The sequence below is a fragment of the Lontra canadensis genome, unplaced genomic scaffold (assembly GCF_010015895.1).
Source record: "Lontra canadensis isolate GAN:19392208 unplaced genomic scaffold, GSC_riverotter_1.0 scaffold30, whole genome shotgun sequence".
In the NCBI taxonomy this organism is placed as follows: domain Eukaryota; kingdom Metazoa; phylum Chordata; class Mammalia; order Carnivora; family Mustelidae; genus Lontra; species Lontra canadensis.
This window is the reverse complement of record NW_022631024.1, coordinates 13,389,703-13,404,896: the sequence shown is the minus strand read 5'-3', so window position 1 is coordinate 13,404,896 and position 15,194 is coordinate 13,389,703. Positions and strand designations below refer to the sequence as shown.

Below are 15,194 nucleotides of genomic sequence, written 5' to 3'. Positions count from 1 at the left end.
AGGCGCGCCTGTGCTTTGCTCCAGCACTTCCTCTTTGCAGGACTTCCCCTGAGCAAATAATCGAGGATGTGCTCCCAGCCCGTTCAAAGCTGCTCAGTACAGCACCGCTTGGTAGAGCAAACGGGGCAGGGGGTGGGGCAGGGCCACTGCCCCAGACTTACCTCCCGCTCCAGGCACACGACGCATTCTGAGGTCGGCATCTCCAGCTCCTCGGGGGGAGCAGACGGGGTCGCGGGCTCAGGAAGCTCCTCGGGGGCAGTGGGCACCTCCAGGGCCCCAAGGGCCTCAAGCTTGGGTGGGTTCGGCAGCTCTGTGAGGACCAGAGGGGCAGGCTGAGCCAGGGTCACGTCGCCATGATCCCAACCTCCCAGGGGGTCCCCCTGGCTCTGCCTGCTGTGAGTGCAGTGCGCCAAGGTGGGACACTCAGATCCACAGGAGGGCTAAGGCCCCCCTTATTGCTTCTGAGCCTCATTCCCCATCTGTAAGACAGGAATGCGGACTCGCTGGCAGGGCAGGCCACAGTGCTTGTGACCTGGGCTTCTAACCCCCAACCATTGCCGGGATCCTTCACAGCAACCCTGCAGGGAGGCCGAGTCGCTTTCACGGAAGAGCAGCCGTTTGCCCGAGACTATAGGACCCCCCCAACCCGCCACCTCCCGCTGCCAGAGCCATGGGGCAGCAGCCCTTGGTGAGGGGCTCTGAGCGGGGGACCAGGGGCTGTGCTCACAGCTTCTCTACCAGGTCTCCCAGGAGACCACCTGGGAGCTGGGAGAGGAATGAGAAAGCCCCAAGGCTGCCCCCTCACCGCCCTAGAGCAGGCATCCCCTGCCCGGGGCCCAAGAGCAGCGCGTCAGAATCGGCCCTTACAAAACATCTCTCATTATCACACAGCGTACACCAACAGCCCTGAGTCCTCTCCATCCCCGACGCCAGCCTGATCTCAGCTCAGCTTTTTCCATCTACCCTGTGGTTTGAATTATGAGTTTTCATAACTGGAAAAACTTGAAGATTTTCTTTTTTAAAGGCTGTTACAACACTAGGCTCTCTGAAGGTACCATGGTGCCCCCAAACCGTCACTGTAAAGGGTTCTTCCGTATTTAACGTGACACCAAGCGAGTTCTGGGAGCAGGAGGAGGATGCTAGGAAAAGGACCAAAGGTCTCCTGCCCCTTCTGCAGCCGAGGAGGAGCCGGTCCACTCAGCCCTCCCTGAAGCTGGGCGGCACCAGAAAGAAGCTGTAAGCAGCCTCGATGGAGAAGGACCTGCTGGTTGCTTCTGGCTCCTGCTAGCCCTGGGGATTTTTTGGGAGATGGTGGGAGGCAGCCATCATCTGAGGGGCTCAGACTGAAGGACACTTTTGTCTGCCAGGAGGGGGCCCCCAGCTCCTGATGCCAAACTTATCTGGACCTCCAGTGTGACAGGAGGAAGGGGGCGTCAGTGCTGGAGAAAACTGGAAGGGGAGGAAGGGGTCCATTTCATACATTACTTGCTATTAAAGAACTATTAGTTAAATGCACTTTTTAAGTTGGGCCAATGTCCCTGGCATAAAATTTTCTGAAAAGCTGGAGTCTGTGGACAAGGACGCTGCCATTGGCCCAGACACCTGGGGACCTCCTCCTCCCTACCAGCAACCAGCTCTTGCCTCATCCCTGCAATCTGGTCTCTGTCCTGAGCAGCTCCAGCCTGAGACAGGCAGTGTCGTGGGCTCGCCAGCCCGGCAGCCCAGGCATGCCGTCTCCTTCCATCCCTGTCCCAGACTCCCTCCCTTCTCAAGCCCCCTCGGCCTCTTCTCGGGGGAGGCATTAAGCTCGGTGGCCCAGCCATCTGCCAGCTATGTGCCATTATGGGAAACACATTAACATCTCGGTTTCCTCCTCCGTCAAATGAGGAGAGCAGCAGCACCCGCCTCACAGGCTGACGCAGGGTGACACGCCATGGTGCAGGTGCGGTGGTCAGCAAACGCCCAGCGCCTGGATGGTGCTCAGCACACGGGAGTCCCTGCCTCCCCCATATCCACTCCAATGTCAGGACAGCACCGAGGCTTCCCCGGGCCTCCAGACACAGGTGGAGTGCCTTTGTGACCCACCTTTACCCCTTCGCACGTCATCACAAACATCTTTCCGCATCCACATGGCAGGCCTGCCCCAGGCACAGTGTCAGGCACTCGGTACGGCTGGTTTCTCCCTCTATTCCAGGGCCCATGGTGTGTGGCTCCCAGTGTCCGTATGGTAGGTTTAGGGAAGGTTATAGGATAGGGCACCAGAAGGAACCTTCTCCCTCTTCCCCCCCAACCCCCACACCCATTTTTAGGGCCTGTTTTTTTTCCATTTGGGAAAGCTATTCCTTTAGGAGGAAGCCTTAAGGACTGGTAGGGGCTAGAACCGGCCCTTACATCTCGTCCTGAGACCCAGCCCCCAGCCCCTGAGCACAGTCCACAGTGAGCCTGGGGCCTCTGCTCAGGAGATGCCCCGTACTGGTACCTGGCTGGATCCTGGCTGCGGCCAGCAGCTCCCGCACCCTCCGCAGGATCTCGTGCTGCAGGCCAGCTTCCGAGACGCCCACCTGCCGCAGTTTAAGGAAGAGCAAGTTAGGGCCTTGGAGGCGGGGTGGGAGCTCGCTAGCCAGGGCAGAGCCACCAGGACCACCTCCTTCCTGGCTTCTGGCACCTTCACCTGGAAATGAGGAGGCCTGGGCCCCCGGGTCAGCATGTGGCAGTGCAGCACCCCAGCTGTGAAGGTGACCAGGAGGCAGGGAGGGACACCGAGGCCCCAAAGGGAACACCGGTAAGAGCCATGGTTTAGCGTGTGCTTGCCCTGCGCTGGGGCAGGGACCCCGCTGATGGCTTCACCTGTGAGACTGCACGTCCCCCCACGACAGAGGTGAGTCAGGACCCACAGTCAGAGTTCACAGGGAGGGGAAGGGAGTTCCCATTGAGACCAAGCTGCTAAGAAGCGGCAGTGTCACAGACCCTCGGGTGACACAGTGCCTGTGTGTGACCCATCAGTTTCTGGGTCAAGGACAGGCCACATGGCAGAGTGACAGCATGGCCTCTGGGACCAGACCACCCATGCTCGAAGCCGGATTGCTGGGTGACATCGGGCAAGCTACCACCTGGCCGTGTCACCACTTCCTCCTCTGAGAAACCACAAGGAGGATACCTGACTGGCCTGTTGGGGGCTTAGCATGGGAAAAGCCCTTAGAACAGCGCCTGGCACTGGCGAGTGCTACGGGGCTGTTGGCTATCCTCGTCATCCGGCTCTTTTGAAGAGTAAACAAACTAACACAACCCAGAGCTCAGCCTCCACCCAGGAGGGCCCCAGGCTCAGGCAGTGCTGTCCTCACGAGGGCTGCAAAGCTGGGGGCGGGCCAGGGCCGGACCCGACAACCTCCAAAGACTCATTCGGGGCCTACAACGTGAAGGTCCAGTGTGAGTGGGGGTAGTAGTCTGGGGTCAGACAGACGGTGTGCAGGTTACCCCCAGGGGGCCAGGGACCCACAAGGTGGGTGTTCTGGCTTGTCTGGAAGCACGGGGGCCCCGGAACACTGGTTCACAGAAGGTAGCGCCCAGAGCAGTAGGAGGGCAAGCCGACCCCCAGGGCCCGGACAGCGGCCTCACTCAGCCCTCCACCTGCCCCGAGGGGCTGCCACCTCACCTTGGCCAGGTCGGCAGGGCTCATGCGGCTCAGCGTGTCCAGCGAGATGCGGTGGTGGGCGAACAGGGGCAGGTAGTGTTCCGCCGAGAGATCCACCAGGAGGGCGGCCAGCTGGCGCTCCAGGCCCTCCTCCTGCAGGACAGGCCAAGGGAGAAGCGGACCGCGCCGCCAACAGGGCCTCGTTATTTGCAACAGCAAATCGAGGCTCTGAACCCATTTAATGGAATATACAAAACGCTTCCTTGCAACTTTTCCCACAAAAACGATGTGAGCACAGAGATAAAGACGTAAGCAAGCGCACTGCCCGTCTACCTGTTTAAATCAATGAGGGCAAATTCAGATACTAAATACTATGCACTTGCGTGGAAACGAGGAGATGACCTACTACGTGTGTGGCTGGAGAACTGCCCGTCATTATCGTTAGGAAAAAAAAAAAAGTTTGCCACAATAGTGTGTACAGAAAAGGACTTCATTTGTATTAAAAAACAAAAACCCAGTGTGTGTTGGGGGGTGGGAGGACCACATCCGTTCTGCCCACGGTGGGGGGGTTTGCAGGAGACTCCTGTGGCCTCCCCCCCGCCACTGTGCACACAGGCTCTGCCCCACACCAGAAGGAAGGCACCGCTCTCCCTTTTCCGTCCCCACCAGGGCCTAGCACAGGACCTGGCACGCTAGTCACTGGAAACATGAACGGAATGGAACCGGAAAGCTCGAGCAGCCGGGCACCCCGAGGCGCGGGAGGCTCTCCGAGACGGTGGAGGCCAGCGTCCTTACCTGCAGCTTCAAGGACAAGGGTTTCTGGTTCAGAAGCCGTTGATACTGAATCAGCCAGTAGTTTTCCTGCTTGGTTTCGCTTTTGGCTTCTAACTCTGTCTGCCAAGGACAAAGTCGGCATCATTAGTTACAAGTCAGTAAGTAAAAACTGTAATGACAGTGACGATCGTGACCAAGCCTCCCGGATGGTGGAGTACACTTGCTATTCTACAGAGAACTTTCGCAGCCACCACGGTCTCACCACTTAAACTGCTGATCTGGGAAAGGCAGGAAGTGCCTCAACCCCAGCTTCCTGCCGTGAACAATCTCAGCCGGGCACACCTGGGCTTGAGGCCTGACTCTGGGATCCGGGTGCCTGCCGCCAGGCTCTGCGGGACCTTGCTCGGGCTCATGCTCCGGTGACAAGCAGGAAGACACATAGGATTCTAAGGACAATATGAGCGTCTAGAGTGGACTTCACCCTTCTGACAGAGCTGGAGAATGACGGACATGCTACTGAAACGGATCCCTTCATTCCGCTGCGCACAAGTAGTCAGCGACTGCTGCTCTGGCCTCACGTGGCTCTAGGTGCGGAGGCCAGTGCCCCGAACAAATGATACAAACAGCATCAGCAGCTGCTACCATTGTCAGGACGCTATGTGCCATAGCCCGCTATGCACCCAGTTTCCTGAATTCACCATTTCCGTGTGGGGGTCTGACTTCCAGGGTGAGCAAAGGGAGGTTCAGAGTGATTAGGAACCTGCCCAGGGTCAGGCCAGGACTTGGACCCAGGCCTGTGTTGCTTGGGGACCTGCGGCCACACCCTGGGGGCCAGAGGAGATGTGGGCAGCGAGATTTCTGCACAGGCCTTGGGGACTGACTGTCCTCTGGTCATCCCTCCCAGACCTCGCTGAGCTGTGGACACAGCGCTCTTCTGGTGTGACCCTGACAGTCAAGACCTGCTGAGGTGGGGCTTCCTCCCCTGGGTGGTGAGTGCTCTGAGGGCCCTGGAGAGTGGAAGCACAGGGCCAGAGCACAGGGCTACTGATGCACCACGCTAACACGTGTTGGCATGTTAATACACAGTTTGCAGGCGATAGCAGCAGGGCACCACGAGCAATGGGCAGCTTCTGATCGGCCCACGCACACTACAGGGGCTCGTGTGGGGCTATGAAGCTGGTCTCTTCCCTGCTCTCTGCACAGGGCTCTGCCCAAACGGAGCTCAGAGACGACCTGGAGCACTAACAACACCATAGAATCGACAAGCCTCTGAGCCCTGGCCTCTGTCCCCAGTGCTCCGATGCACACGGGGTCTGGAGGAAATGATCCCCCCCTGCTCCCTCTAAAGGGGCTCTGCCACCCTGACAATGTGCCAGAGTCAAACCCACTTGGGTACAGGGGACAGCTGGGCAATGCCTGTCAAAAGCTTACAAAACAGGGGCTCCTGAGTGGCTCAGTGGGTTAAGCCTCTGCCTTCGGCTCAGGTCATGATCTCAGGGTCTTGGGATCGAGTCCCGCATCGGGCTCTCTGCTCAGCAGGGGGCCTGCTTCCCTCTCTCTCTCTCTCTCTGCCTGCCTCTCTGTCTACTTGTGATCTCTCTCTGTCAAATAAATAAATAAAACCTTTAAAAAAAAAAAAAAGCTTACAAAACAGCCTGCCCTAGACACAAAATTCTCTCCTGGGCATTGGTTTTGAATAAATACTCATGACTGCTCTCGATACTTAGCTATAAAGACAGAGAGCATTCCTTAGAAAAGTAAAGAGCTGGAAGTAGTCTGAATGTTTGGCAATGGGCTAGGATGGCCCGCCCGAATGCAGCCAGGAAGCACGTAGAGGACATTTGAGGGACACGACAAGAATGGATGCAAATGAGGGGGTTCCGAAGCGTGTGCCATCTGACGTTTACAGGGCACACGTGTGCACAGTCGTAAATATGCATCGTGGTGCTCAGAAAACAATCAGAACGTCAGCATCAGAGAACTCCCAGAAGAGTCTCCTTCGTGGGTCCCATCTTTTCTTTGATGAGCAACTGTTACTCGAATAACAAAAGCACCTCTAAGAATGGCAACGGTGTGGGGGGAAAGCGAACCCAAGTGTGATATGGAACACAGAAGCCAAGCGCACCAGAATTTCCCGGAGCTCCTCCTCTCGCCGCGTCTTTTCCTTGAGCAGCTGCTGGAGCAGGGAGCTCAGGGCCCAGCGCTGCTCGACAATCACCTCCTGCAACATAAGAGCACGCCCAGTGCCGCTGGAAGCTCACCGCTCTGGAGCCAGTAGCCGCCCCCCGCAGCGGCGGGTGGCGGGATCCCCCCTTTCATTTCCCAGAAGGCAGCTGGGATCCCACAGTGGGCCCAACTCAACTAGGCAGAGGGTTGGGGGACGGAGCCAAGGGGCCCCATTGCCCAGGCAACCCCTCCTCATCTTCATCCCGTGGGGGTCAGGCCAGGTGTGGGATCTAGTGACCGATGACAATGGAATGGTAAGAAACAGCAAACAAAGGAAATGACAAGCCACAGGTACATGACTGCAATGTCATGGACTACAGAGCACGTGGGCGGAAGCACAGGCAAGGAGGGTTGGCGTGTAACCCCACGTGGGTCTGGAAGGTTCTACCCAGATGGAGGCACATGCAAACTGGAGTGTAGTCCTCACTTGTGTCTATGTTCCACTCGTTTCTTACTCTTAGAAACCCATGGAGGCCCCCACATGGGAGCCCCACAAGCTCTGACAGGCGGAAGACATGGGCACCTGCCAAGCACGGGGCTGCATCTTCTCTGAGAGCTTCCCCTCCCCTCATCTCTAAGACCATGGCAAGGCTCACAAAGGTCTTTGCATTGGCTAGCTCGCCCCAGTGCGATGGCCCTAGGACACAGGCTGGGCCTGGAAGAGGAGTTCCTTTTGTGGAAGGGAGAAATGGAGGCCTAGGAGGGGAAGTGACCTGCCTTGGGTCACACAGCACATCTGTGGCAGACCTGAGACTAGGATCGTAGACCTCGGCACACTTTCACTGAGTTGAGAAGCCATGGGACAATTCAAGACTTCTCTGCTGAGGACAGACAGACAAAGGGACAGACAGAAGGCTCTGCTCAGAAGCCTGATATGGGGCCCAGGTCCTCCCACACCATTGATCCATCTGCTTTCGAACATTTGGGCAGAAATCAAAGCCCAGGTCCCAGACATGCAGTCCAGAATGCCGCCTGCTGGGCCCTACCGCCCCCACGCTGTACAAGCAGGACACCCAGGATGGAGCTCCCAGAGAAGCCACCTGCAGGGAGTGACACAGTAACAGCTGGGCCCTCTCCTCCAGACATCCTTGGGACACCAAGAAAGCTCCTTCCCCAGAGAAGGTCAGCCCGTGAGTTGAACCTGCACCCCAGAAGCATGGCTTAAAGACACAGGGAGTTCAGCAGTGACCCTGCTTCAAAACAAAGAAAAGGCAGAGATGGAGATGGGCCTGGGTGAGCCTTGGCAATGAAACCCTCCTTCCTCTGACCCTCCTGCTGAGCAACAGGCTGCCCCGACCCTAACCTTGGCCTGCGCTGGGCTCACCCCCACCAGGCTGTGCTCCCATCATAGCCACAGAGGAGCCTGCCTGCCTGCTGGGGAGCACTGCGGGGAGGGAGGCAGGGAGGAGGGGCAGGCTGGGAGCCCTACATACCTGAAGTGCCTCTGTGTCCAGGGACTTCCTCTTTACCTCCAGCTGTGTCAGCTGCAATAACTCAGTTTCTATTAACTTAATCTAAACAGAAGACGAAACAGGGTTTTTTTATTCACATTAAGCAAGGTTCAAATCTGTGCTGCTCTCTGAAGGCTAAGTGGAGTCTAAGAGACCTTTTGGGGGTGGGGGTTGGGAATGAAGGGGACTGGGGTGCCTCGGGAACCCCCTCAGCGGGGCTTTAAAAGAATTAGTTGTTTCAGGGCCCGAGTGCTTGGGCAGGGCGCGGACAGGCCTGGCCTTGGTGGGCCCATCCCAGGGAAGCTCACGGCTTATGGAATGGAGATGGTCCTGCCTTTAAGGTTCAGACCAGAGTGCAGAATGGACATGGGTCCTCACGGAGCCTGGCACTTGCTGGAGCCTCTTGCTTCCTCTAACTGCCATCACAAAGGAGAGCAGAGGGTAATGGACTGACTGAGAACAGCGATGGCAGCAGCTGAGGCTTCCAGAACATTCTGTGTGCAAGGCTCGTGCTGTGTACTTCATCTGCATCATGTCATCAAGTCTCCCCTAGTTATTAGCAGGTATTATTGCCTCCATTTTGCAGATGAGGAAACAGAGGCTCAGAGAGGTTAAGTATCTTCAAGGACACAGAGCAGGTTGGTGAGGGAGCCCTTTCCCAGGTCTCTCCCAGCTTGGGAACGGCTGGCCAGCTGCGTCAGAACCACCCACAGGGCGGATGCGTGGGGTCAGACCCCACAGCCAGTGACTTCTCCACCCTGAGCCTGTAACCCTCTGGCCCTTGCCCCTAAGTTCCTATGGCCCCACCAACCCCTGGTCAGAGGAATGAGCTTCATGTCCGGCAAGGTGGGATTGAAATTAAAGAGGGGAAGAAAAAGGTTAAGTTGGTTTGGGCCAAAAAAGGGAGAAAAGAATACAAAGAAAAAAAAAATAAACAAACATGCAAAAATGTAAAATTCAAAGTGTGCTGAAGAGGACGCGATGACCATTCCCGCAGCCTGAAAGCTCCCTCCGCCTCCAGCCCCCAGGAAAGCCCAGGGGGCCCAACACAGCTGGGTCAGCAGCAGAGTCCAGACCAGAGCACAGCTCCCTCCAGGCGAGGTGGCCTCCCCTGCCCGCCAGGTGGGACACCCCATCAGCCCCGGCTCCCCGGGTTCAGAGCTGATGGAGGCCGCCAGGGTGGAGCTGACTGCATGCCCGGGCGAGGGGCTCCTGCCTGGGGCCCAGTGGACGCAGGGGCTGCCCAAGCAGTGGCCCACGGGCATCCTGAGAAAGAGCGGAACCGTTTACACTGCAGGGGTGGTGCAGGGTTGGGGGGGGATGGCTGAGCTGGCACGTGAGAGGAGGGGACCAGTGGCGGCCGCGCCCCCAGCCCTCACCTGGTTCCTGATCTGCCGGTGCATCAGGTCTTTCTTCACCTGGAGGGCCTCAAACGCGGCCTTCTGCATGGCGCTCTGCAACGGAGACCCCGGTCAGCAGGTGCCCGGGGCCTCGAATTCCCAGGGGCCCGGGCCGGGGGCAAACACACAATGTGCTCAGAATCCTTCAGGGAAGACCTCTCCGTCTCAGAGGGAACGTAACTCCTCAGCTCACTTGTTCACATTCTAGAAATAACCCCTGTGCAAGGCTTACTAGCGCAGGACACTCCGTTCTCTAGCACGGAATTTCTGCACGGGGTGTCGGTGCCTTCACTGCCCCATTTCACGAGGAAGGTGAGGGGGCCCAGAGGGGCGCCATCTGGAAGCGAGAAGTCGAAAGGCCCTTGGCGCTCTCCTGCGGGCTCCGTCTCCACGGAGTGATCACCACGTCCTGCCCCGACGTCCTCACGAGGGAGGCTTCTCTAGATCTCAGAGGCCAGAAAACCACCCTGCTCTCGCCCTCCTCTCCTGAGGGTCCACCCAGTTCTAACCATACTAAGCCTCTTGGGTCTTCTAAGCTGAGCACAGGGCTCCATGCAGACTTTCCATGCTCTGCCTCTGGCTCCCTGTGCCCGTCTTGAGCCGCTGCCCTCACACCCTGGGCAAGGGCTCACCTCCTGCAGGATCTGGCTGATGGCTTTGCTCTGATCCATCTGCTGCCATGACAGAATCCGCTGGAACCGGTCATCCATTTCGGCCATGCTGCCAGAAAGACAGCAAATTAATTCACTCTCTGAACGTTTTCTGAGCACCTACCAAGTGCCAGGAACCTTGGAGGTCAAGGTAAACCATGTACTCATTCAACAATAACACTCAAGAAGCACCTGCTGGGGGCTACATCCTGGGCCAGGCACAGACATGGAGTCTGTCTTAGAAGGAAGGAGACAGATTCGGTGTGTCTAGCTCCTCTCATCCACCCCTCCATCAGAATCCCCTCTACAGTGCCCTTTAAAGTGGTGGCCTGCCTTCGGCCCTCCCACCTCCACCAGCAAGGAGCTCAGGACCTCCCAGGTGGGCCACTTGGGCTGTGAGAAAGCACTCCATCTGGGACAGTGACATCCATGCCCCACCTGACGCACCCAGCATTTTCCACCTCAGCCACAGATCTGCTCTTAGATCCTAGAACAAGTCTAGTGATTTTGGCACAAAAATCCAAATCCTGAAGCCCCACGTAGGTCCATACTTTGGCATATTCCTGGTTTTGAGTTTGTTTTGTCATAAATGTTATTTATTGGCCCCCTTTGTGGCAAACACTATGCTCGTTAAACCCTCTAACCACTCCAGGGGTAGGTACTGTGACTTATCCCCATTTTTCTGATAAGAAAATTGAGGCTCAGAAGGGAAATGGACTGACCCAACACTTCACAGTTACAGAAGAAGAGGGAACCTGAGACCAGGTCTATCTGCCACTAGGGCCCGCACTAAGCTTCATATTCTACCACCAGGAAAGGAAGAAAGTCCCCACACGTGTGAGGACATGGGGAGGCTGACGGCTGTGCCTATCACCTAGACAGGGGGAGAAACACCAGGGCTCCTGGCCTGTCTCTTAAGCACCAAGAGCTCTTCTCCTCTTCACCTGGCTGTGCCAACACGTGTGGCTTCTTCAACAGACTGACCCACAGTGATGCAGTGAACTTGGCCAGCCAGACCCAGAGCTGTCACCAGTATGAAAGCAACCTCTCACCATCCCCTCCAGGGCATGCCGCTCCCGACCTCTGCAGACCCTCGGAGGTCGAGGCATGCACCACGGTCAAGAGCACACTTCCACTCCGCCTGGCTTTGAACCCTGGCTCTGCCACCTGCTGGCTGGGTTTCCATGGGTGTGTCATAGTGTCTCTCTGAGCCTGAGCTGTGCTGGCAAAACTGGGCTAATGACACGGTCCCTCAGAGAGTCAGCGGGCCAACACACAGCCCTTGGCCAAGTGCCTGGCTCACAGGAAGTGCAGAAGTGGGAGTGACTGCTGTCTCGTTACCAGCTGCCTGACCCAATCGTGGGGTCCGGGTCCATGAGGAGACATGAAGAGCAGTCACCACTTGCCCGGTGCACGACCAATGCTGGGGCGGGGATGGCAATGTCCAGCGCTCACCCCACGGTCCTGGGCCCTGAGCTGGTGCCCCCAACCCAGGAAGCCTGTCCTTACCTTACCTGGAACAGGCCTGCTGGACCAAGCTCTGCCTCTGAGACTCGTAGGCCATCTGGACGAGCCGGCTCTTACAGCTCTCGGTCAGCATCTGCTGCATGGCGGCTGAGGAGACACGGGGGTGGGACTGAGGGCCGCCGCTCCTGGGGGCTTTGGGGGCTTCACCTCATCACCCGCCTCACAGTCACCCTTAAAAAACACTTTTTTAAAAAAAGATTTGAGAGAGGGAGAGGGAGAGCGTGCACGCATGCGAGCAGGAGAAGGGCAGAGGGGGTGGCAGAGAGGACCCCCAGCAGACTTTCTGCTGAGCACGGAGCCCAATGCGGGACTTGATCTCACGACCCAGAGATCATGACCTGAGCTAAAACCAAGAGTCAGATGCTTAACTGACTGAGCCACCCAGGCGCTGCCCCTCCACCACGCCGAAATTTTTAAACTGTGGAAGTAACTTAAGCTTGAAAAGGCTAATTGTAAAACACCGAGCAACACGCACACAAAATCTTCTATAATCTTATCACCCAGAGATACTGTGATATATGTTCTTCTAGTCAATTTCTAACGCATATTTATGCATTTTTAAAAAATTAGAATGAAAAACTGAAAGCAGACAACTCAGCAGGTATCCGTACACCCACGTTCAGAGCAGTGGGAGTCACAAACACCAGAAGGTGGAAATAACCCAAGTGTTCACGGACAGATGGATGAATAAGTAGATGGGGTGGGAGGGGAGACACACAGACGGAATATTTCTCAGCCTTCAAAAAGGAAAATTCTGGTACCTGCTCCAGCAGGGATGAACCCTGAGGACATCTGCTGAGTCAAAGAAGCCCGTCGCAAAATGACAAATACTGTAGGGTCCCGCTTACGAGGGTTACCTAGTGTTATCAGATTCGGCGAGACAGAAAGAGGAATGGGGGTCCTATGCAGGCTGGGGGAGGGGGATGGAGCATCTGTTTATCGGGGACAGAACTGCAGTCAGGCAGATGAGGCTCTGGGCCTGGATGGCGGCAGCCGCTCAGCAACGGGGGTGTGCTTTGGGCCTCAGAATCGCACGATTGCAAGTGGTTAAAGCAGCAGAGTTTAGGTCATGTATTTAACTATGATGAAAAAATCACGATGTGACCACACCGACCACATCACTCTCACTTTTCGAGACTGCCTCCCCACGTGCACGTGGCCGTGTGAGGCGCTGGCCACAGGCTCCTGCAGGACACGGATCACCAAGGTTTAGAGAATCCTCTATTTGGGGCGTTTGGTTTCTTTTGCAATTATTAAACGATAAACGTCCTTGCTCAAACATCCTTATGCAATTCGAATATTTCCTAAGATTAATTTTTGAAAGAGCACAGTTTTAAGGCCGTGAATGACAGGAGTTACCCTTTCTGCCCTCCAGAAAGATCCTGCTGATAGATATTCCCTTTGGCAGCGCCCAGGACAGCCCGATACCACACGTCCTCAACAAGGGTTATTACCTTCTCTTGACTTTATGTCGTTTTTATGGAAATTTTAGTCATAAAAATAGTACATGATCACTTTTGAAAAGCTACGCAATAAGGAAGCCCGAAAAGGTGAAAACAAAAGTCCTCGGTACTGACACTATTCCTAATTACTAGATTTATTAGTAAATATCCTTTTGGAGATGCAAACACAGTTTTTCTTTCTAAATGGTGGCTAACAGGGACCTTAAAATAAGAACATCAACAACACCTCATCAGGAGGGAGTGAGAGGAAGTGGCATATGCACGGGGTTTGGCACAGGGCCTGGTGCCCAGTATCCTGCCGTGCCCCGCTCCAGTATCTGGGCTAGAGAGGACACGGGCCAGCCAGAAGAATTAGTCCTTATTTTGAAAAAGGAGGAACAGACTCCTGGATTTCCTTGGCACATGGCTTGATGCTCTCAGCATTCAGGATCAGACAGGGAGCCCCTCCCACCACCATCAAGTGTGGACACAGTGTGGTGCCCCAGGACCACTTCTTGGGAATGGCAGGATAGGGAGCTCCCAGCAACACAGGAGGGGCCGACCACAGCTCTGGATAACAGAAACCCTATAGCCTTTGCGAGGTGCTCACTCAGTGCCAGGTAGCACAGCATTTGACCCTCAAAATGACCCAGAATGACAATCATGGTTCTCCCCATTTCACAGATAAAAACACAGAGGCTCGGAAGAGTTAGGGACCACTAATGGCCCTGAGGTCATATGGCTTGCTCTGGTGTAAGCCTGACCTCAGGGCCCTCCTGGACTTCACTGCCCCCTCTTGAGCCCATAGTACCAGACCTACAGGGAGAAGGCAGCCTCCCCCCGCCCCCCCCACCCCCGCCCGAGTCAGACAAGCTCTGTTCCCAGGACCCTACACCCCCTCCCCACTCACAGGCAATCTCACGTCTCCGCAGGTTCTCAGTCTCCTCCTGGGTTATGGACATCAACTGTTCCATCCTTATTCTAGGAACAAAAAAAATAAATAAAATCCATCCATTTACTCAGCAGATGTAACACTTCGGACAGGGAATCCCATCAGAGCAACGCCGCCTTCTCCGGGAAGTCCTCCTGGCCGCGCCTACCCAGACAAGCTCCTACCACACCCCGCCCTGCCGCCCGCCCCCGCTCACCGGCAGCCCTGCATCAAAACCTGAGCATTCCCTTTGGAAAACCGGCAAAGGACAGAAACGGCCACTTCACAGATGTTTAAATACAAGTGACCCGTAACCACCCAGAAAGAGGCTTCCATCACGGATAACGGGGAGGACAATCTCGCCTCCAGGTTGGGGGGTGGGGAGCGCTGAGCACTGGGGCAGCCTGAGAGGAGCAAGAACCGGAGAAGTGTCTTCTGGAAGGCAGTGCGGAAAGACCCGTCAGAAGGTCCTCTGAACGTTTCCTCCACAAATATTCACGTCAACACCTCCCGGTATGTTTCGGAGATAGTCACTAGAATAGTGCTGGTCGCTATGAAACTCCGGGAACTCACATGTCACAGACGACTAATTCAGGTACAATCACACAGTAAATAGCCTACAGCTATCGGGAACAAGGCTGCTGGCGCCGGGACACATCCATGATACCGAAAACGAACGTTAAGAAGCTATTGCGCGGCGGCTGTGTCCCCCCGGTAAGCTAGTCCTCGTGGCGCAGATGGAACTGCTCTCCAAAGGGGTATGCTTGGTTGAAAACAGCATCTGAGCGCCTCTGCCTCCAGCCCAGTCCCACAGGCTGCTCGAGGGAAGGTCCCACTGACACGCCCCGTGGCCCCACTCCAGGCACCCAAACAGGGAGAGGGCACTTGGTCCGCGAGTGCCAGATAAACTGGCCACAGCCGGGCTGGGCCCTGACTGCTCTCAGCTCCCGCAGCACCACAGCTCAAGGGGCCAGGTGAGGGGACTGCCCTGCAGTTGTTCTTCCCAAGCGGCCGGGGGCCTGGAGGGCCAGCACAGGGACGGCTGCGAGGCCCACGCTGCTCTTCTGGGATTCCTGGGAACCAGGAAGGATTCCAGATAATCCCACAGGGGAGAGGGGAAAGCAGAAAGGGAACTCTTCCCTCTCAGCTACCCTTTTTCTTA

The 15,194-nt window shown here is 56.3% G+C and overlaps 1 protein-coding gene across 1 annotated transcript in view; it reads right to left on the bottom strand.

The window, feature by feature from the left end:
• The window catches only part of LRSAM1 (leucine rich repeat and sterile alpha motif containing 1), a 37,774-nt gene that overhangs the window by 416 nt on the left and 22,164 nt on the right, over positions 1-15,194 (bottom strand). The window contains exons 15-24 of the mRNA XM_032866391.1: positions 14,012-14,082; positions 11,647-11,746; positions 10,115-10,202; positions 9,462-9,536; positions 8,065-8,145; positions 6,531-6,626; positions 4,427-4,525; positions 3,653-3,784; positions 2,480-2,561; positions 162-310 (exon numbers count right to left, since the gene is read on the bottom strand). Of these exons, the coding sequence (XP_032722282.1) occupies positions 162-310; positions 2,480-2,561; positions 3,653-3,784; positions 4,427-4,525; positions 6,531-6,626; positions 8,065-8,145; positions 9,462-9,536; positions 10,115-10,202; positions 11,647-11,746; positions 14,012-14,082 (973 nt within the window). The remainder of the gene's footprint in view (positions 1-161; positions 311-2,479; positions 2,562-3,652; positions 3,785-4,426; positions 4,526-6,530; positions 6,627-8,064; positions 8,146-9,461; positions 9,537-10,114; positions 10,203-11,646; positions 11,747-14,011; positions 14,083-15,194) is intronic.